The sequence below is a fragment of the Balaenoptera borealis genome, assembly GCF_965194805.1.
Source record: "Balaenoptera borealis genome assembly, chromosome: 4".
Lineage (NCBI taxonomy): Eukaryota > Metazoa > Chordata > Mammalia > Artiodactyla > Balaenopteridae > Balaenoptera > Balaenoptera borealis.
Window position 1 is genome coordinate 145,770,428 of NC_138861.1, and position 23,749 is coordinate 145,794,176.

Consider the following 23,749-nt stretch of genomic DNA (forward strand, 5'->3'; position numbering starts at 1 on the left):
GTTAGATTATGAATAATTTTTCCCATGTTCAAATTTTCTGTTTAATATGGTAATTTTTATATATTTTCAGAAATTTGTAATTTTCTAGAAAAATATGTTTTAATTACATATGAAAAAAAAATTTTTTTTGGTTTGCAGCTAATATGTTAGAACGACTAAAAATTTATGAGGAGGCCTGGACTAAGTATCCCAGGGGATTGGTGCCAAGAAGACTGCCATTAAACTTCTTATCTGGTAAGTGAGAATAACTGTGAAGGAATGAAAATGGTGTTATGATATACAGTATCTTTCCTTGGTTTTAAATATATGAGTATGCATGTTAAGATTTTAATGTATGCATTTTTAGAGTTGTCTGGGTACATGTAAGTCAACAGGAGTTTTTTCTTCCAAGGTGAGAAATTTAAAGAATGTTTGGATAAGTTCCTAAGGATGAACTTCAGCAAGGGTTGTCCACCAGTCTTCAATACTTTGAGGTCTCTATACAAAGATAAAGAAAAGGTAAAGCAAAATACAATGGTTTGGTTTGGTTTTGTGTTTTGACTATCATTTCTTTGCTCAGTATTTGGAATAATTGATCTTGGCTACCTGTGCACATAGTATACACATTGTGAATCTGCTAACAGTCTTCCTAGCTTGCAGTTTAAATGCTTCTGTGCCTCTTATTTCCTTCTCATCCTCTGCTCTCTTTAGCTGAATAAATTACTGCTTATTTGTTCTGTCTTTTGTTTCTGATGTGTACTTTTTAATGAGTCGGTACAGGGATGAAAATTTGGTAAGGTAGTGATTTCTTCAATATTTTCTCTAATTCTTGCTCATGGTGAAAGCCAGAAGTGATTTTTTTTTTTTTTTTTTTTGAACTAGGTTGAAGCTTAGTAATCTTTCTCCTTTCTATTTGGTAGAAAAAATATTCTGTCAGAGGAGTTTGTTTGCTGTCCCAGTAAGTTAGCTTACTCTTTCAGCTGTGTATTACAATATTCAAAACGCTCGTTAAAGGGTGTTTAATCTTTTTTTCTTTGGCCGAACTGCATGGCATGCGATATCTTGGTTCCCCAACCAGGGATCGAACCCGTGCCCCCTGCAGTGGAAGCGTGGATTCTTAACCACTGGACCACCAGGGAAGTCCCAAGGGTGTTTTAATCTTAATTTAGATTATTTTGTTTATAAGTACAGTGGCATCAGACATGTTGGCTGGGTTTAAAAAAAAAACACCTTAAAGGTGGGACAGATTAAACGTGCTAAATAAACATTTAAACCTAAAGCATATAAAGGGCGCTTATCTGCCAGTCTTTTGTTGAGAGGTCCAAGATATGGTGGGCTTTATTGATGACTGTTTCACCTTTCTTCCCCCTTGATTAAATCACATTGATAGAATATGGTATTTTACTTCTAGTTTTGGTACAGTGAGAACGTGATGCTTGTGAAGCAATCTCGATTGTAGAATCATATATATTGTTATGACTTTTCCCTTTATGGTTGTCTTTTTAAACCTAAATTGGTAAAAAATGTCTAATTTATCTTTGAGTCTTTCCATGGTATTCGACTTAATAGAAGCAGTTCTTTCTTTTTGTTCTCATTTCTTAAGTTTACATAATATTGAATTAAATTCTGCAGTGATGATAATGAATGCAACTAATTCAAACAGGTTTGGGAAAATAAACCTCTTAGTAGGCATGTAGCTCACCTTGTGGGAGAAGAACATGGGTGCACCAGAATAACCTAGCTGTGGCCATTCAGTCCTCACAATTTTCTGAGGTGATGGAGAGAGCTGGTGTTAACCTGTTGAGTCAGTTAAGTTGAGGTCATTTAAGAGAGCTTCTGTAGTAACAAATTCATTATAGATGGATTAAGCAAAGAAGGGAATTAATAAATTAAAAGTATTCACAGATCTCTTACGAAGCCAGGAGTAAGTAGTACAGTCATGACTCAGGAGAGACCAGAACTGGGATGGCCACTCACTCTCCTGGATCTCAGAAACCCACCCTTGGCGCCCTGCTTCTGTTCTACTGATGCTTTCCCCTTGGTGATGAAATTGAGAGTGGATGCTGTCGTATGCTTGCGGAATTTTCTTTTTACACAGTATTTAATTCTTGATTCCTGAAGTGCAAATGTTAACTGTGAGTGTTATTTATGTGAATTGAGGTAAAAATGAACCAAGATAAAAATCATCCCTAACATTACCTCTTTCTGTCCAACCTTTTCCCGATTTCTAGTTCAGCTTGATGCTTTATTTTATAGCAGGGAAAGGAGTTGCCAGTAAGTTTTTTGGAAAGTTTTGCCTTAAAACACACCTTCATAAATGTATGGTTTTAAATTTTTATCCATAGGTTAAGAGATTTATAAAAAGGTTTGTGTGTGTGTATGAGAGGGGGAGAGAGAGAGAGAGAGAGATAGGTGGAGGGGGGAATCGGAATGTTTATTTAGCCCTCTAGTAGTAAATAACACATTTTGCACAAGCATAGTAACTATATATTTATTTTTTTTTATTAAAGTGTGCTTGTGTGTTTGTACTCTAGGTGGCAATCATAGAAGAATTAGTAGTAGGTTATGAAACATCTCTAAAAAGCTGCCGGTTATTTAACCCCAGTGGTAAGTGCTCAAGTTTTATGTTTTAAAAAAATCTTGAAAAACTTAATATGTTGCGAAATTCTTGACCAGAAGGTCAGTATTTTTCATTATTTAGTCAGTAAGCTTAGTATATTTAAACTTTTTTTCCCTTTAAGATGAAGGTGCATTAATGTACACATTATGTGAAATGTACATTGGTAAGAAGATAATAACAGTAGCTTATTGAAGAAAATTTTATGTAAAATTTAAAACACCTGCAAAACTAGATGTAATAGTATGATGACACTCCATTTACCCGCCACTCAACTTCAGTAGTTTTTACCTCATGGCCAAACTTATTTCATCTATATTCTTACCTACTTCCCTTACTCCCATGTTATTCTAAGACAGATCCCAAACATCACATCATTTCATCCATGAATATTTCAGTATTCTAAAGATTATAACCATAATAGCATCACCATACTTGAACATTAATACTTTCTTAATATCAAAGAAAAAAGTCCATGCTTACATTTCCAGGTATCTTGGAAATAGCATTTTTTCTCTTTGTTTTTGAAGTTTGTTTGAATGAAGATACAGGTGAAATCTACACTTTGAGTTTGTTTGATATGTCTCTTAACCCTTTTTTATAAATCTGTAGGTTTTCCCTCTATCTTCTCTTCTTCCTGCAATTTATTTATTAAAGAAGTTAGTTTTTTTTCCTTGAGTTTTTCTATAGTATAGATTTTGCTGAATATACCCATATGGTGTTGCTTAACATGTTATTTCTCTGTCCTCTGGATTTGTTATAAATTGGTAGTTGGATGCAGAGTTGTGCTGTCTAGTATGGTAGCCATTAGCCACATGGGGCTATTAAAATTTTTTTAGTTAAGTAAAAAATTTAATTAGTTACACTAGCCACATTTCAAGTGCTGCTCAATAGCTAATGCAAATCTAATGCCTACCCTATTAGACAGGGCAGATCCAGAACATTTCCATCATTACAGAAACTTCTAATGGAAAGGTCTGACTGCAGGTTTGATAAGATTTGATTTGATTTTTTTTTTTCCTTTTTGTTTTAAAGACAAAGGGATGAGCAAGATTATTTCAAGATGGTGGTGTGTTCTTTGATCAGGAGGCATGAAGTATTTGTTTCATATGTTAAGAACTGTTAAGAATTATAAGCTAGTGATATTCTACCATTCATTTTTTATTATCTTAAAAAGAGACACTATCTGTTATCTGCTTATGCAGTATTTCAGTTTGTATAGAAAAAGCAAGATAAATGCTGCTTTTTCTCCCCTGCCTAGCCTACTTTTTTGTTCTTTACCAGTTTTCAAAATAATGAATTGGTTTAGTAGCATTCTTCAAAGATGGCCAATACATGTTTTAAAGGTATTATTATGAATTCATGACTTTAAACATATTTGCAGTTTCAAATGGTTCAAGCCTTCACATACTAGGATAGTAATTGATAGCTTCCTTGCAGTTTGGTATGACAAAATATTCTAGCTCATCTTGTATACTGCCCACAGCAGACATGTAATCAGTTGTTTTTCCCAAGGAGCCGTGTTTCCTACAGTGGGAAAGCCCAGTATGGGACCTGGGGTGCTTATTGCTATTGAGTTGATCACTGTTTCTAGGTCTCAGATGAATTTAAATAGTACTTTTTAGAAGGCGTTACCATGGTTTCATTGGTTAATCATCATGATGTTCCTTTGATTATCAGCATTTTCCTACATATTTTACAAATGTGGAAGAGGTTCAATGACATGCCCAAGAATATGCAGCACTTTAGTTGCAGATCTATCAGAACGGGAGTTGGTGAGTTCCACTCCTATTGTTTGTCCACTGAGCCATCCTACTTCTACTAGGATAAAAATAAGCACTCTGTTGCTTTCTTTGAAAGCAAATAACAGTTCTTAGATTTTAGAAATTTGTATTAAAAAATCATTTTTTAATGTGTGGGTTGTATATTTAACTTACACACTTTCTTGTGAGTATATAAAAAATAAAATTATGAACTAAAATACAGAATAAGTATTTTTACTCATCTCATTTTCTGGGTATAATTTTTATTTAACCTAAATTATGCATTGTTGCATATTCAGAATAATATTAAAATATATTAAGAATCTTATAATCACCAAAATTCAAAATAACCACATCACAAGTATATTTATGTATAGTTTGGTACATTAGCTAGAAACCCAATTAAGCAGTCATGCCTTTCTTTTTTCTTTTTCTTTTTTTACCATCACATTAATGGAAATTTTCTCTTTATTTATTTATTTTTTACCCTCATACATAACATCCTGACCAGTATACTCATAGTTCTAGTACAGCTTGTCATGTCTTCTCCCTCCACCCCAAACCCTCCCCTCCCCCTCGCTCCCCTCAGTTTTCTTTTTAGGCAATTTGTTATAGCTTTGATCTCATTCATCTGCCATGTTTACTATATGAAGTTATTACTATGCAGGACATTGTGCTAGGAGCTATAATGATACAGAGCAGAAAGCGTGGTCCCTTCCAAAGATTTTGTAGGGTTAGAGCTAGTTGCATAACCAGATGCATAAATCACATGGTTTGAGCTGCTTCCCTTGTTAATAAAGATAGAGCCACTTTGAGGTGGCTAGTCTGTTACTAATATCTCTAATGACTAAGCTTGCTTTCTTTCCTCCCCCGCCCCCCCACTTTTCAAAGACGATGGGAAGGAAGAACCGCCGACCACGTTACTTTGGGTCCAGTACTACTTGGCACAGCACTACGACAGGACTGGGCAGCCGTCTGTTGCTCTGGGGTACATAAATACCGCTATTGAAAGTACACCCACGTTGATAGAACTCTTTCTTGTGAAAGCTAAAATCTATAAGGTAAAAATCTTTTCTCCTCTTTTCTTAACGACGCAGTGAGACACAAATTAAGAAAACACATGCTATAGAGTCTGAATGCGGTAAGAGAAATGGCGTATTTGATAGCTCGCAAAACATGGAGCAACAGATATAGTACATTTCTCAGTCTGATTACTTTGAGACTTGTCGTGGTCATGCTCATTTGCTCACCCATCTGTATCAGTTTATGTACAAACACAAGTATACATATATACATATGGTCATTCATATATATGGTTGTTCATACACGTATCTGGTTATTTTCTTGGTTTTAAGTAGCAAGGCTATAGATAATAAAAAATAATTACATTTGCTGCGAAATGTTTGTTTCTATTAACATTTCAGTAAGCTCATATATATCAGTATCTGGTAATCTTAAAATGAAACTGAAGATGTCTACTATGAATTCTACATATTACCTCTTTGCCTCTTCAACTTCTGAGTCTTGCTTGAGAAAAATCATCTTAAAATAAAGTTACTGCTTTACTATCTTAATACAAATACAATTTAGTAATAAAAGCTCTTGGGGAAGAGATTGTAAACCAATAATTCATTTACCAAAAAGTTATGAAATTAAGTAATTTTTTTGAAATTAATTTTTTTATTTATTTTTGGCTGCGTTGGGTCTTCGTTGCTGTGCGCAGGCTTTCTCTAGCTGCGGCGAGTGGGGGCTACTCTTCATTGCGGTGCGCAGGCTTCTCATTGCGGTGGCTTCTCTTGCTGCGGAGCACGGGCTCTAGGCGCGCGGGCTCAGTAGTTGTGGCTCGTGGGCTCTAGAGCGCAGGCTCGGTAGTTGTGGCACACAGGCTTAGTTGCTCCGCAGCATGTGGGATCTTCCCAGACCAGGGCTCGAACCCGTGTCCCCTGCATGGGCAGTTGGATTCTTAACCACTGCACCACCAGGAAGTCCCCCAAGTAATGTTTTAAAAGCACTTTTTTAAAGCCAAGTAAGGCTCATTAGTTTTGTGACCTTGCCGAATGGACTAGTTAGACGAAGTAGAATGAGGCTCATTGTCCACCAGTGGTCCTAATGTAATGTTTCCATGGTTCTTGTGGAGTAGAGATTTGACCATCCTTTTGCCTTTTATGACCTTTACATTAAATTATGTTGTTCTGGCTTAAAGATTTTGATTATTATTTATTCTTTGATTCAACAATTATTTTTGAGCATTCACTATGTGCCAGGCACTGTTGTAGTGTGTAGTCAATGAGGTTATAACAGTAGACAAAATTTTTAAAACAAATCTTTACTATCAGAGAGCTTATATTCTACATCGCCAGAAAGGTATCAGAACTTATATTTCTGATAAGTTAGAATGTATGCATTCTGTAGAATGTATGCATCTACATTGATTAGGGTCGTAAGAGACAGAAGATTACTGTTTCTTCCATTTGTGTTTTAGTTATTTATGAACAGGAAACTAATTACTTGCATAGTAAAATTAGCATACTCTGACTGGTTTATTTTGCTTTTGTACCCTGTTATTATTAGCATGCTGGGAATATTAAAGAAGCTGCGAGGTGGATGGATGAGGCCCAGGCCTTGGACACAGCAGACAGATTTATCAACTCCAAGTGTGCAAAATACATGCTAAAAGCCAATCTGATAAAAGAGGCTGAAGAAATGTGCTCGAAGTTTACAAGGGTTTGTACAGCTAGTTTTCTTGCTTGTGAATAAATAGTTCATACTTGTATACCTTGTTTAGTTTTCAGAGTTTACATCTGATATTTTTAATATCAAGACAGGATTTTAATTAAGTTGCCTTATCAGAAAAAACTGAAATCAATATTAGTATAAAACAACATTTTTTTAATATGGTTGTGCAGTGGGTTTTTAAACTCTGATTTATATTGATGTATGTTCAATTGAAATTTTTAAGGGCGAAGGGAACTAATATTAATTGAACATCTGCCGTGTGTTACTGTTCTGTTTCTTATGTTACTTTCCATCCCCAATTATGTAGACCTTCTGATTAATCATTTACAAGGCTATATATGTATATTTTTTTTAGTGGTTAGAAATACAATTCTAATTTCTTTCACATATTAACTATTCCCTCTTACCCTGAGAATGGTTTAAAAAATTAGAAAATTATTTTGAAAGAATTCAAATCAGTTGACCATCTTTCCTTCTTAAATCCTATGGTGGAATAATGTATTTGATAAGAAATTGTCTTTGAGTATGTGTGCTTTTCATATAGGAAGGAACATCAGCGGTTGAGAATTTAAATGAAATGCAGTGCATGTGGTTCCAGACAGAATGTGCCCAAGCTTATAAGGCAATGAATAAATTTGGTGAAGCACTTAAGAAATGTCATGAGATTGAGAGAGTAAGTACCACATACATAAAAGTTTCTCATTTCATTTTGTTACACATTGAAAGTTTTGAGGTAATCCTATAGTTTTTTCTTTTCTCTCACCTTATAATGTATAGTAAGTGATTTCTAAAAACCAGTGTTCATATTTTTCAAATTTTATAATGGAAATAATATAGACTATATTAAGCAGACTTCCCCATTGTCTACTCTTCCTGCCGGAATTCTTGTAAGAAACTTAAGGGAAAGTTTGTATCTTGGCTGTGTTTTCATTGATTTCTGAATGTTTCTGCTTCTTCATTAATACATACAAAGCTCATTAAGCTATCCCAGAAAGCTGTTGATTGGTGGTGCCTTATGCCCTGATAAATATTATTTATAAGCTTTGAAGCCTTTTCACAGTATTTCTGTAACCTATGTAATTCCTCATGTTATGATAAATTTATTCTTTTCTTAGTCCTTTTCACTTCTGAGTCATTTCTATCACTAGTAGTTGGCTTTCATTTTTTGTGATTTTCATATATAAAAATAATTTATATAATTTCATGCTTGTTCTGTTATTAAGTCGAGAACCCCAGAGCTTAGTTGAAATGTGTTAGCTTCTGGTTGCTTGACTTACTCACTGATTGATTTCTCTCCCACATACCAGCATTTCATTGCATAGAATTCAGATTTGTATTCTCAGAAAAATTACCATATACTGCAGTATTAAAATCCTTTGCAAATTGTTCTAAATATAAAGACTGAATGTTTAACATGTAAATCTACTGTACTGCACTATTATGTATGCTAATAAATTCTGTTGGATTTGTCCTGATAGCTTTACTTAAGTATGATTAAGGAAGGAATAAATATATATATTTTAAAGCATTGTGTTTCCTTTCATTCAACAAGTAATTCAGTGCCTTATATATGCCATTATACTATGCTAGGTGATGGCCAATTATATTTGCTTATTTGATATGCAAAGTATTTAAATTGAATTATTGTCATTTTTAATATTCTAAAATTTTACTGATTTTTTTCATGCCTAGGAAACAAGTAATTCCAAGGCTTTCATTTTTGTAGTTTCTTTGCTATTGCTATACTTCACTGTAATAAAAAAGATAATTTTGTTAGCATTTTATAGAAATCACTGATGACCAGTTTGACTTTCATACATACTGTATGAGGAAGATTACCCTTAGATCATATGTGGACTTATTAAAACTAGAAGATGTACTTCGACAGCATCCATTTTACTTCAAGGCAGCAAGAATTGCTATAGAGATCTATTTGAAGCTTCACGACAACCCCCTTACAGATGAGAATAAAGAACGTGAAGCTGATACAGGTATAATAAAGAGTTCTTATTGTTTCTGTGGTATGTATGTGTGTACTTATGTTTTTGTGTAATGTAGATTTTTCCTGAGCTTCTTTTTTTTTTGGCTGCGTTGGGTCTTTGTTGCACTCAGGCTTTCTCTAGTTGCAGCGAGCGGGGGCTACTCTTCGTTGAGGTGCGCAGGCTTCTCATAGCGGTGGCTTCTCTTGTTGTGGAGCATGGGCTCTAGGCGCGTGGGCTTCATAGTTGTGGCTCACGGGCTCTAGAGCGCAGGCTCAGTAGTTGTGGCGCACATGTGGGATCTTAGTTGCTCCGCGGCATGTGGGATCTTCCTGGACCAGGGCTCGAACCCGTGTCCCCTGCATTGGCAGGCGGATTCTTAAGCACTTAGCCACTAGGGAAGTCCATTTCCTGAGCTTTTTATTAAGCACCTTGTGGGACGATGTTATACATGCTTTAAAAAATGGTGATGACTGTTTTGTGAATTTTTCTAAGCAGCAAAAGAAAAATACCGTTTACTTTAGTCTTTCAAAAGTTAAGCAAGAATTTAATTTGTAACTGATCATTAGCTTTTAAGGAGTTGAATTTCATGAACTTTACATTTAATATCTGGTTTACCCAATACTATAAATTGTTAAGTGCAATACTATACTAATTTTATATTAGTGTTGGAACTCCACATTAGTGTTGGCCGTCAGTATATCTAGTTATTTCTCCTTTTAGTAATAATGAATAATTAACCTACTAAAAGGTAAATACTGCTTGAACATTAAAACCCAGCTTAGAATTAAGCCAGTAAAATTGCTCAATGATTTACCATTTGACCAGTTTTAACATGCCATTTTTATAGCAAGATGTCAGGATGTGTAGGGAGAAGTCTTCCTTAGTTAATTATTTGGGAAAGGATCTCAGCATAAAAGTGACCTAGGAATGTAGAAAGATAAAAAATTAATTGTTCATCCAAATATTTTGTGACATTTTCATGGCAAAAATGTTACAGGAGTTGGGACATAAAAACCGTGTCAGATTTTTTTTCTTCAGTCCTGAGCTTATGCCTCTCCTGAGGTTATGTTGGTTACTTTCGATACTTCCTCCTGCTAAAGACCTTTGGATCTTTCTGTTAATTTGTTGTTAAATTATATTTCCTGTTGCCTAAGAACAATTTAGAACTTTCTAAGGTCACATATAGAAACCCTTAGACAGATTTCACTTGAATCTATCTGTCTTCGCTTCTTCAACTGGCAAGAAGATGCCAATGAGAATCTACAGGACAATTTATAATTGAAGCTGAGAGCAGTGATCCTCTGGCTTCTTTTGTTTACCTTCCTTTTTTAAAATAAATAAATAAACTTATTTATTTATTTATTTATGGCTGCGTTGGGTCTTGGTTGCTGCGCACTGGCTTTCTCTCGTTGCGGTGAGCGGGGGCTACTCTTCCGTGCGGTGCATGGGCTCCTCATTGTGGTGGCTTCTCTTGTTGTGGAGCACGGGCGCTAGGCACATGAGCTTCAGTAGTGGTGGCATGCGGGCTCAATAGTTGTGGCTTGCAGGCTCCAGAGCGCAGGCTCAGTAGTTGTGGCGCTTGGGCCTAGTTTCTCCGCGGCACGTGGGATCTTCCCGGATCAGGGCTCGAACCCGTGTCTCCTGCGTTGGCAGGCGGATTCTTAACCACTACGCCCCCAGGGAAGTCCCTGTTTACCTTCCTGTTCACTCTTCCTGCCTTCCACCTCTTCTTCAAATTATGCAAATAATGCACAATTAACTCTTAACATACAAAGTTGAAACAACTTAGAAAAATAACTAGCAAACGTGAAAATCCCCTTTCCCTTTTCTCCTACCCACAGGCTATCTTCTTTCAAAGGGCTATCCCTATGAAATGTTCAATTTCCTTTGTGCACAATTACCATCTTCAGAGCTTTATGTGCACACATGCTCTACACACACCTTTCAGGGTAGTTCTTGTGGTGGTTTTGTTCGTTTTATTTTTGTAGCCCATAAATGGGATGATATGATTCATAGTGTTCTGAAATTTATACTTTTTCCCCTTCTTTTTATAGTATTGTTCCATGTCTGGGCACAGCTAATATCATCATCAGTCATTTTAATGGCTATGTGGGAATCCATGTGGGTCCCCCCCAACCCCTTACAGTGTTACAGTAAATGTCCTGTAGGTCATCATTATGCACATATTTTATTATGGATTGTTAGAAGTGGAAATTGCTAGGTCAGAGAGTATGAGAAATGTATAAAATTGCCTTCCATAAAAGGTTTTTATTGCCACCAACAGTGTACTGATATTTTATTTTATTGCTAACACTGAAAATTGTCCATCCTTTACATTTTTGTTACTTTGGGGAGAACATCTAATTTATAATTCCTAGATTTTTAAGAGTGGAACACCTGCGTACGTTTTCATGTGGCCTTTAGGTTTCTTATGTGAATTGCCTGTTCATATCTTTTGCCCGTTTTATTTTGAAACTTCTTGGTTCGTAGGAGTTCTGTACATACTCAGGACTGTAATCCTTATTTATGTGTTGCAAATATTTTCTTCCTGTCACTTAGGTCTTAACCTTTATTTACAGTGGGTGTCTTTCTTTATGTAAAAGCTTTAATTTTTCTGAAATCAAAGTTTTTTAGTCTTTTATGGCTTCTGGGTCTTGCTTAGAAAGGCTTTTCTCCTTCAAAATGTAAAATATATTTATAAATATCTTCTATGTTTTCTTATAATACTGGCTTTGTTATTTTTACATTTGGCTGTTTAATCATCTGGAGATAATTTTTATATGTGATGTGAGGTGGAGGGTAGCTTTTTTTTATCCCCACATAAAAGACTGCTGACTCCTAAATAGTACTTATTAAATAGGTTGTCCATATTCCCCACTCTTTTAAAATGCCACTTTTATCCTGAAGTAAGCTCTGAAAAAATACTTTGGTGGGTTGTGGGCATGGTGTCTTGTTCTCACATATATTAAAACTTACTATAAAGACACAGTAAAACTATGTTGTATTGACATCAGTATACGGGTTTCTCTTCTTATCCGTTTTTCTCTTCTTAATCTAACACTATGTCTTTTGATTTTTCTTGGTTTATGTTAATTTTTGCTTATGTAAGAACTGTAGAGTTAATTGATCTTCCAGAAAGTTTCTTTTGGAGTTTTAATTTGAATTGCATTTAACATATAAATTACTGTTTGGGGATCAGGAAATCTTAAACAACATTGAGTCTTCGCATACTAGAATGCATGTATCTCCTATTTACTTTTTAGTGTAATTGTTGTGTTATAACTTTAGCAGATTTACTCTTTGCATTTTCCTTACATGTCCCCCTTTCCCATTACAGTATTCCAAATGAATATTGTTACAGCTTTTGTATGTTGGTATCCTTATTGAACGTTGATATTAGGTTTAGTAGATTTTTCAGTTGATTTAAAAAATTTTTCTATGTAGGCCGTTATATTAATCTGTAAGCAGTTTAAGTATTTATACCTCTTTTTTTCCCCCATGCCTTATTGCATTGGTTAGGGTTGCTGAAATAGTGCTGATTAACAGGAACAGTAGTTTGCTTGCTGCCTTTTTTTTTAGACACAGTGCTTCTAATGGTTCACCAAAAAGCTTGATATTTATAGCAAAGATCTTGTAGGTACCCTTTATTTGCTTGAGAAGTTATCTTTTGCTTCTCATGTTTTTACCCTTTCAGTAAACTTAAGAGTCTTCATATGGCCAGATTTCTTTTATTTTGCCTTCTTATGTGTACGTTAGTTTGGCTGGGTAGAGTAGTCTAGATTCAGATGTTATTTTCTGTGTATACACATATACCTGCATATGTTCACATATACCCAAACCCAAATTTTTTTAAAAAAGATAATGCGGGCTTCCCTGGTGGCGCAGTGGTTGAGAATCCGCCTGCCAATGCAGGGGACACGGGTTCGAGCCCTGGTCTGGGAAGATCCCACATGCCGCGGAGCAGCTGGGCCCGTGAGCCACAATTACTGAGCCTGCGCATCTGGAGCCTGTGCTCCTCAACAAGAGAGGCCACGATAGTGAGAGGCCCGCGCACCGCGATGAAGAGTGGCCCCCGCTTGCCGCAACTAGAGAAAGCCCTCGCACAGAAATGAAGACCCAACACAGTCATAAATAAATAAATAAATAAACAACCCCTCTCTTCAGTTTAAAAAAAAAAAAGATAATGCAATATTCTAGTGTAGTAGAATTTTCCTTTGGCTCCTCCTAAGCTAAAATTTTGAGTCTCTATTAAGTTCACACAAGTACTAGCTAATTTATGTAAACTTGAGACAGTGCCTGTCCAGATAATTAGTGCTAAATTATGTGAAACAGGATTAGGACTCTTAATGTCTATATTAATTTCCTATGTGGATTCCTTTCTCTATCTTGGTATGGCAATTATTGTGAACTGAGTTGAGTCCTCTTAAGGCAGTGACAGGTATTACAGAATAGGGTCACAAACTAGCCTATGGGCCAAATCCATACTGCAGTTTCTTTTGGTACATGAAGTTTTATTGGGACCTAGCCAAGCCCATTCATTTACATACTGTCTGTTGCTGTTTTTGTGCTATGACAGCTGAGTTTAGTTGCAACAGAGACCTGTGGCTTGCAAAGCGAAAAATATTTAGTATCTCGCCTGTTGAAGAAAAAGTTTGCTGACCCCTGGTGTAGCATAGTGGAAAGAGAGAGCTTAGATTTTGGAGGCAAAGTGAAGTGGATTTACATCCTTGCTCTGCCTTTTACTATCACTCTGAGTCATTATTTTTCTTCTGAAAACTCAGTTTTCTGATACATAAAATAATATTATGAGGTTGTGAGATTGTTAAATAAAATAATGTGTGTATTGTATCTAGTCTTGCAGTAAGGATGCAAGTGGTAGCAATTATTTCACACATCATTAAAAGGCCAGAATTTATGTGGCCACTCACGCAGTCTTGTGTTGTAATGTAGGATGTAATTTTTAGTTCTTGTTTGAAATTTTCTTTTCTAGTAGTAAGGAATTCTTTACCAGGAAAAAGAGAAACAGGTATATATTTGTTTTTATCTCTTGCTGCATAATAAATTACCCCCAAATTTAGCATCTGGAACCAACCATTTCCATAGGTCAGGAATTCAGAAGCATCTAGGTGGTTCAGGATCAGGGTCTCTTAGGAAGTTGTAGCTAAGATATTGGCTGGAGCTGTAGTCATCTGAAGGCTTGGCTGGGGCTGGAGGATCCATTTCCCGGATGGCTTACTCGCATGGCTCTTGGCAGGAGGCCTTAATTCCTTGGTCTCTCCAGAGGGTGTCTTGAGTTCCTCAAGACATGGCCACGCTAGAGAGCCAGGAGGAAGCCATAACACCTTTACTGTTCTCGTCTCTTGACATAACACCCTGCCACTTCCTTTACATTTTAATTGGTCGAGTGGGTCACCAGGTACAACCTATACTTGAGTGGGAAGGAGAAATCAAAGAATTTGTGGACATATTTTTAACTGCCATGTTCTGCATTCTGGACACAAATTATTTACATTCTTACATGCAAAATATACTTGCCCCTCTCAAGGCCTCCATAAGTCTCATCCCATTACAGCATTAGCTCAAAGTCCAGATTGTTATCTTGTGAATGAGGTTTTTTGAATATGGTTCTTTAGTGTAGCTCTTCAAGCAGAGTTCTTGATAGGAAATCCTGTGAACCAGTATAAAGTGGTGAGAGAGAGGTTAGGCACACACTGTAGACACAAAGGGGTGGTGAGTGGGGAACGGGAGGCACATTGGAGTTACTGGTTCATGTCAATTCTCAAGTCCAGTTGGGTCCAGGTTAGCAGTTCTTTGATGAGGACTCGAGACCTAGGAATAATTCTTTATGGATCTTGGCTCTGCCCTCTGGGTTCCTGGTTCTACCTTCTGAATCCTTCTTTTTTCTTGAAAGTTAGCATTTGTCTGCAGCTAAGTAGTGTCTTAATCTGCTTCCAAAATTTGGGGGTGGGTTGTCTGAAGACCTCTTTTCATTTTATACTATGTTCCTTTCAGTCCAAGTTTCTGTGTTTCTACCGTTATAATTCTCTTTTAAACTTCATGGATCTTTTGTGAATCTCATTGAAATCCACATGCACAAGTATCTTTGTCTACTTTGAGATTTTGCTGAGAGGACAGAACTTCTAAGTTTCTTAGAAGGTCTGTTGTGTGATTGAGAGGATCTGTGGATCACACCCTTAAAATTTTTAAGAGAGCCTTTGTTTGACTGGTAACTAAGGCACCATTTTTCTGAATTCTGAGTCTTAACAAAAGATTTTAAAGCCAAATTCTCTGCTCTCCCTTTTGACATGTTTTCCTGTCAGTGCCCTGCGTTTGATCTGTGCTCAGCAGCCATTTCTGGAGAGGTTGAGAATTTTCAAAACCCTCAAGTCCCTGCTCCTTCCTTTAGTTTCTTTCTCTTGCATTTTTGCTAGAAGCAGCAAGAAGAATCAGGTGCCATCTTCAAACCTCTTCTCCACCCCCCCCCCACCCCCCCATGTTTTGGGGCCTAGAAATCCACCTAACGGGATCATCCAGTTCACTTGATGCATTTTATAAGTGTTGCTAAGCTGTCTGCCTCTATGTGATTATAAGTGTTCCTCACTTCACTTTAGCCCTCACTTGCAGCCTCTTCAAAATCTAGATATCTATTAATAGTCTAAGGCTCTTAAGCTTCCGTTAATTCTCTTTTCCAAGTCTTCTCACCTTTGGCCGCTCTCTGGTCCCAGAGCCACTCCCCACATTGTAGGGTTTTATTGCAGCAGCATCGCACTTCCAGGGACCAAAATATGTTGGTTGTCTATCGCTACATAACAAATTGCTTAGCAGATTTAAACAACAAACATTTATTTCCCAGAGGTACTGGGGGCCAGGAATTCAAAAGTCACTTAGCTGTATGATTGGAAAGACTTAGGGTCTCTCAGGAGGTTGAAGTTGAGATGTCAGCCAAGGCACCTGAAGGATTGGAGAATCTGCTTCCAAGATGGCATGGCCAGAGGACTGCTCTTGGCCACATGGGTCTTTACATAAGGTGGTTTGAGTTTCTTCACAACATGACAGCTGGCTTCCTCTGAGTGCTCCAAGGGAAAGCAAGGAGGAATCCACAGTGCTTTTATGTCCTAATCTTGGATGTCATACACTTTCATTTCTAGTACATTCTATTAGTGAGAAGTGAGTCACTAAGTATAGCCCACATTTAAGGGAAAGGGAAATAGGCTCCACTTTTTGAAGGGAAGAATTTGTGGGCATATTTAAAAATCACCACAGTGGTGGTATATTTTAGAATGAGTTTTTTCATTTCTCATTATTGACAAGTATTTTCCAAATAAATACTGATTGTACATGTAGCTTTCAGATTTATTGCTTTAAGTCTAAACAGTACAGATTTTCCACTTTATTATGGCTTGTTTATCAGTGATCTCCAGTCTTTCTTTGAAACATTCTATAGTTGTACCTCAAGGGATATTGTTAATTTTTAATGTCAAATTTTAAATTTACTGTGTAGTTATTCATTATTCCTTCAACAAATATTTGAGTGTTTTCTCTGTGTTTTGGTGTGCTGCTAGGCCCTGACAATACAAAGATTACGAGTAAAGCAAGGTCTCTTCCACCAAGGAACTCACGGTCTAAAAGAGAAATAGATGTATAAACAAAGTATTCTGACAAGCAGAATATGTGAGGCACAGTGGCAGCACCGTTTGACAGGATTAGAGAAGGCATAACTAAGAAGGCATGGGGCAGTGCCATAGAGTTATGGAGCAGCTGGTCACATTCCTAGAATTGCAGGCGCTTTACTGTTGCTGGAGGAGCTCATGTGCTTTTGAGCTTTGCTGTGGTCGCCACAGTAGGGCTTCACCGGGTCTCACAAGTTTTTTGAGGAGGTCAGTGTTCTTTAACAAGGGTGGCGCTACTAAAAGGTACGCATAGGCACATGAACGTGTGTAACAGGGAAGATTTGTAGTGGGCGTTTATATGGGATATTACATAGTAATTGATCACTTCTAATCTGATTAACACACTGATAATTTTATTAACACTTGCTGCTTACAGCAAACATGTCTGACAAAGAGCTAAAGAAGCTACGTAATAAACAAAGAAGAGCTCAAAAGAAAGCCCAGATAGAGGAAGAGAAAAAAAATGCAGAAAAAGAAAAGCAGCAGAGAAATCAGAAAAAGAAGAAGGACGACGATGATGAGGAAATTGGAGGTCCAAAAGAAGAACTTATTCCCGAGAAGCTGGCCAAGGTACTTAAGAATAGTGTTTGGCACCATTGAGTGAAGTTTCATGACCACCTATTGTCATTTTATACGGTCTTATTCAGCCAATTTGATTATAGATTTTAGAGTAAAAAAATCACTTTAATTTTTAGCTTGCTTTCCCTTCCTTCCTTCCTTCCTTCCTTTTCTTCTCTCTCTCTTTTTTTCTGATTGTATCTCACATTTAAAACTTGAAATAATGATTCTGATCCAGAGTAATCTAGTATGGTATATTGGAAAGTTTTGGCTTTTGAGTCATTCTGATCTGGGACCACATATTAGCTCTTACACTTCATTGTGTATCTTGGACATTTTGTCTAACCTCTCTGATGGTTTTCTCAAATATAAAATGGGACTTGGAAAAATCCCTACTAGGCAGAAATGTTAGGACTAGAGAAAATATATGTGTAAAGAATGTAGTGTCTGTTGTAAGTGGTAACATTGAACTTTTTATATCTAGCCTAAATTGAGCTCGTTAAAAAGTGAATTCTGTATGTCTCTCTCTCACTCATGTTGTCAGTTTACAGTATTTCTTTATTATATTTACTATTTGTACCTAATATCTTAAAAGTCCTCAAATATTTTCCCCAAGCCAAAATCTTATCTGCCATTTTTAACTATTAAGCTGAAACCAAGGCATTCATTGTCCTGTGAATCATTTTCATCAGTAACATACATACGCACTTTTCTTCTGGCCCTTGACACCCTCCTACTCCACGTGCAGATAATTGCATGATTTACTATGTTAAAGCAATATAGTAAGCATATTGCCCTAGAGTTCAGTTTAGCCTTACTAGTAACTAAAAATTCAAAATCATTGATTGCTTTATAACTAAGGAAAATTATAATACCTACCGAATAGAGTTGGAAAATATTTTTAGAATTCTATCAGAGCAGATGGACAGTAATATCTCGTGGCAATATTACTATTTAAGAAGCATAGATAAACGTAGCTTGGATTTCACAAAGCTGTATTTACAAATAATTGTGTGCTTTCTAAGAACAAAGATACTGCCTTTTTATTGTTGTTGGGAAGAATATACAGGGATGTGAAGAAGCACCGAAAATTGACCTTTTAGGCCCCATGGAAAACTACAGAGTTACTCGGGGATAATACCAACTTTAGGGGCTTTTCATCTTTATGCCTCAGCTTCTTTTCTTGCTACCACTTTTACCACCATCACTGATTGCCTGCCACTGTCCTTCTTTCCACTTGCTTTCTCTCTGTCCCACAACTTTACTTAATGACTTTTTTCTTGTAGCTCTTTACGTCTCGCATTATAGTTCTTAAAGAGGGGATCTGTTTGGATTTAGTCAGTGTCTAATAAGGAGTACCCCACAGAGCAGAATTCTTGTACCAGGTCTCCTTATACACTATTCCATTTTCTTTGTATTTCACCTATAATGGCTGCTTTGGGGCCAGATGTCAAGTTGTAGTCTAATCATTTGTAGCTAGAGGGTTGTAGTCTCACAACAAAATAATGCCTACAGAAAGTGCTTCTGACTGCTTTATTGGAAAGGAGCCTAGTGGAAGGCACCCGGCTTCATGGACTGCTCTTCAGTATATGCTGTTCTTACCTGTTAGGCACATAACACCTTTCTCTTCCCAGGATAACTGCCTCCAAGCTGCCCCCATCTGATAGCATCCACACTCACCCATATTGCAGTGAGGTGGCAAGGCCAGATTACACCAAACCCTCATAATCAGGAGGGACGCTGTAGGCTATTTAAAAAACTGCCTGCCAATTCTGGGTCTATAATCTGTAGTTGCCTTTTTTGGGGAGGGGGGTTACATTTCATCATTCTCCCAGGTAGTAAATGATAAATTCAGTTCACCAGTTCAGGATAATTTAAATAAATTAAAAGCATTGTCAAATTAGCAGTTATTCCAGTGAAGAAGGAGAGAAGGAAAATAGGAAGAGGTTTAGTTAGTGAGTTTAATATTGAATTAACTGAGTATAAATCTGAAAGCTTGGTGGAATCTCTATTGCTTGTTTATCCAGGTTATCATGAGGCAGTAGTTGGTAGTTGGTATTTATGAGTTTTCTCGTGTACCATCCATCCTATGTTCCTCCGTGCCTTTGGCCGGTGTTCATCTCAACTGGATTTTTTTCCTTCTATGCACACACATGTTCCTTATAAGGGTAATAAGTCTTTAGCACTCTGTCTGTATAGTGTTTATTTTTAAACTTCAGTCTTAAGCTAGTGTACGGTGTTAGACTTTGTGTCGCTGTGCTGGGAGTATAGGGAGATACACTCCTATACAACATATTTTAACACTTGGATTAGAGTTCAGGCCAGTTTATAAATTTTAAAATTGCATGTTAAAAAAATGCCCTTGCAAATGGCCCGTCAACACAGTGCAGTCCCTTTCTATATCTATTTAACTTAGGTAAATTCAGATCTTGACTGGATGTAATTTTTTTTCAAGACAGAGACAGAAAAGAGTGTGCATGATGCTGGCAATTCCATTCAGTACTTCTCTCAGTGGACATAGGACCCCACCTGAGTTTGAGGTGGGGGAGGTATGACTGCCGTCTCAGTTCTTGTGCCTCTCAGAGTGTGACTATCTTGCTACAGTGATTGCGATTTTGGTACTTAAATGTGTGGTTTTCATACATATAATGCGAACTAGTGATATTATATATTCATATCTATATCTCTGTGTCTGTCTCAACAACTTCAGGGATTTTCAAGGGTAGTTTTGACTTTTTTTTTAAATCTTGAAGCACTGATTGTAGAACATCATCCCTATTTACATGCTTTTGTTTATATCCCCCTCTACTGCACTGTATATATGTAAATGTAGAAATGCAGTTAGCTTTATTTTGGTTATGTACCTATATTTTATCGTTTAGATTTAGCTTGACAAAATCTTCCCTGTGCGAGGCACACAGGAGCATGCGGGGACAAGAGACCCACATCTCCTTTGGGGGCGTATGTTTTCATTTATGAGAACTGCAGACAGAATTCATTCCTCTCTTTTTTCTTTCCAAATCAGATACTTGATTTCAGTCAGTGTAATGCTTGTCAGATGCTTGATTCCACTTCCCAATATCCTTTTTTGTTTCTATTTTATAATAATAACAGCCATATCTGCCTGGGGTAAATTATCCTGGTCAATACAGTGATCCTCATTTCAGTCTGTACCTCTTGAGGAATGAAAAGCTTGATGTACCTGGGTGGCAGTTTCAGTTTCCAGTCCTCTACCTTTCCCTGGTAACCATTTCTCCCCTGTATACCACAGATTCTAACTCAGTAGAGCATAGAGTCATGGGAATAAGAAGCAGAATATTTACAAATGTGAGAAAGGCATACTTATGAGGGCCCTTGTTTTCTCCTCTGTCTCTTGATATCTAGAGCTCTTAGCGTGATGCTGTCATATATTGATTTCTGGCATGTGTCCTTAAGAATAATGGCCAGTGCTTTACATACTAGTACAAGGTAAATCCTATAGACACCGTTTATGGCTTGACTTGGTTTTGTTTGTTTGTTTGTTTTGTTTTGTTTTGTTTTTAATGCTATTAAATAATTTCCTTGGCCAGAAAATGTGTTGGTGAAACCACAATTTACTGTACTGGCAGAAGCATGTTGGACAGATATGGCATATCCGAATTCCATTGAGGGTAAATTGTTATTGCCTCTGTGATGAGAGAAGGTGAATATAGGACCCAGATGTTCAGTGCCCTTCTGATAAATATAGTGTTGTTCCCTACCTCCACCCCAGTCTACAGAGAATAGTCTTGTCTCAATACTCAGTCTAGGAGTAGAGTAGCACAATTATCTAGTAAGCATTATACTTGCCCGGTAATATCACAGATATGTAATTAGTACATTTATATAATTAATGAAGGGTGGTAGAGACAGAGTTCTGTAAATATAAATCTTTTCCAATGACATCTCACCAATAGTATGGCATTTGAATAAATGTAGATTTCTGTAGAATTTGTAGTGGAACAAAGCAACACAGAGTGGATATTGTACTATTTTTTGATAGCTTGATTATACTCAGCATTCACTCATTCTTTAATGTTCTCTACAGTTTTTAGCCCTTTTCATCCTATTTCACATCCCTTCTCTGTCTTTTTTTTTTTTTCCCTTGGCTATCTTACCTGTTTCTCATACTTTCTTTTCCTCATTTTGGTTCTATTTAATCTTCTTCTTTACTTGTTGGATAGTTTCTATCCAGAGATAATGTATAATCTCAACAGTTAAAAACCAGTGAGGAGTTCAAAATCCTCTTCCTTTAGATTATGGGTGGGTGAAATATGACAGTGTATTTCTGGGTGACTGGTAAGTGATTTTTAGCAAAAAAGTGTTTTTGATAGAAAGAGTAAATTCACATCCCCCCAAAATCTTGCTTCCATTTGTATAATATCTTTTATTTTTGTTAGGTTGAAACTCCATTGGAAGAAGCTATTAAATTTTTAACTCCGTTGAAGAACTTGGTGAAGAACAAGATAGAAACTCATCTTTTTGCCTTTGAGATTTACTTTAGGAAAGGTAGGCAATTAGGGTACAGTGGCCCTGATCAGACTGATCATGGAATTTCTCAGCTACAGCCGCCCAGTTCTGACAGCCTCAGCACTGTAGGGTGTTCTGGCAAATGCCAGTGCGGCTTCCTCACAGAGATGCCTCCTGTTGACAACATGCTGTGGGGAAGTACGATGATGTGATTATCTCTTCTGGAACATTAGCATCAAAAACAGATGTACAATATATAACCAGGATTAAGGTGAAATATAGGCATTATCATGTTCATATGTGGATAACATTTAGTAAATACATATAGATCTTAGAATAGTGTCTGATACACAGTAAGCATTAAATAAATGTCAGCTATTAGCCATTGTTTTAAATAGAAGATGTGATGTTTGAGGTGTATCTTGAAGAATGTACCATACTTCTAAAAGAAAAGATGCACAGAAGGGAAGAGTATCCATGAAGAAAACACAAGTGTGTGTAAGTAATGTTGAGGTTATCTATATTGCCTGAGCCACGTAAAGGATAAATGGAGGATCTTGGTTGCCAGATTTAGAATTCTTATAAGCTATACGTAGTAGATACTAAGAAGATTTTACGGTATTGAATTGATGTAATCCAAGTGGTTCATTGAAAAAAGTTTATCACTGAGGTGATACATACTGAAGGAAAGGGAAACTGGTTAGTAACATGTGACAAAAAGTTACTGCTTCAAACAGTGTAACTGTCCTGCTAAACGAGATAGAATAAAATGGCACCTCAGAATAAAATGGTACCTCTGTAGAGTACCCATGCTGGGACTTCCCTGGTGGTCTAGTGGGTAAGACTCCGCGCTCCCAGTGCAGGGGGCCTGGGTTCCATCCCTGATCAGGGAACTAGATCCCACATGCATGCCACAACCAAGAAGTCCACACGCTGCAGTGAAGGTCCGGTGTGCTGTAACTAAGACCCAATGCAGCCAAAATAAATAAATATTAAAAAATAAATAAAATAAATTTTAAAAATCATGTTTATCAAATGCCAGGAAAAGGTTGCTATATAACGTTTCAAAATAAGATTCAGAACTAGGTATAGTTTGATTTTAATCTTTATTAAGATATTTATATGAGTATGTAAAATAGAAAAGTAGCTGGGAAGAAAATAGATCAAAAGATAAGAGATTGTCTCTTGATGGAATTTGAGTGATTAAAATATTTTTTTATATTTTCTATTTTCCACAATGATTTTGTTATAATCTGGAAAATTAGTTTAATAAATAGTCAAGTAATTTTAAAACTTTTAACAGTTAACACAACTCTCTTTTAAACAAATATTCTTGCATGGAGCCCCAGAGTATAAAATACAAAAGCTGTTCTGCTTTAAGTGGTGAAAGGCAATCTAAATTCCATTCAGTTGGCTTCTTTGCTGTGTACTAACCTCTGAATCACTCTCCAGCGTTGCAACAGTGTGAAATGGGCAATGACAAAGGACATAGCAGTATTTTTAGCTTTCTGAGTGTAGGGGGTAAGGGAAAAGGAATTGTCAGAATTCAGGGTTTTGAATTTTGATATTTGGAGAATGATACCAAACTAGGGAAGTCTTAACAAAGAGGTGGTTATGGATGAGACTTGGAAGTGTGGTGAGTATTCGGGTGCAATTTTCCATGCATCAGGTGGAAACACTCCTGAAGCTTGGAAAACATGGGGGACGGGGTGGGAGGAGGCAGTGCTGAGAGAGACTCGCTGTCCTCGGAAAATGACTGAGGACATAACCTTGTTGAATACTATACCTTTTGAGGGGGAAGAGAAGCCAGGGAGTGACAGGGGAGGAACAGTCAGGTAGAAGGGAAACCATTTCACGTGTCACAAAACACAAGAAAGGCATAAACAGTATTAGTTTCAAGCGTAAACAATGACGTTTTCTAAGTAATGGGAAAAATTCGTTTATTTGACTATAAAA

General features: G+C 36.8%; 1 protein-coding gene across 3 annotated transcripts in view; it reads left to right on the forward strand.

Annotated features, from left to right (window-relative positions):
- The window catches only part of NAA15 (N-alpha-acetyltransferase 15, NatA auxiliary subunit), a 75,963-nt gene that overhangs the window by 41,388 nt on the left and 10,826 nt on the right, over positions 1 to 23,749 (forward strand). For all 3 annotated transcript variants that reach the window (XM_082389799.1, XM_082389800.1, XM_082389798.1), the window contains 9 exons: positions 139 to 234; positions 392 to 498; positions 2,514 to 2,586; positions 5,251 to 5,420; positions 6,931 to 7,083; positions 7,640 to 7,768; positions 8,873 to 9,086; positions 17,124 to 17,317; positions 21,724 to 21,832. In XM_082389799.1, the coding sequence (XP_082245925.1) occupies positions 139 to 234; positions 392 to 498; positions 2,514 to 2,586; positions 5,251 to 5,420; positions 6,931 to 7,083; positions 7,640 to 7,768; positions 8,873 to 9,086; positions 17,124 to 17,317; positions 21,724 to 21,832 (1,245 nt within the window). The remainder of the gene's footprint in view (positions 1 to 138; positions 235 to 391; positions 499 to 2,513; positions 2,587 to 5,250; positions 5,421 to 6,930; positions 7,084 to 7,639; positions 7,769 to 8,872; positions 9,087 to 17,123; positions 17,318 to 21,723; positions 21,833 to 23,749) is intronic.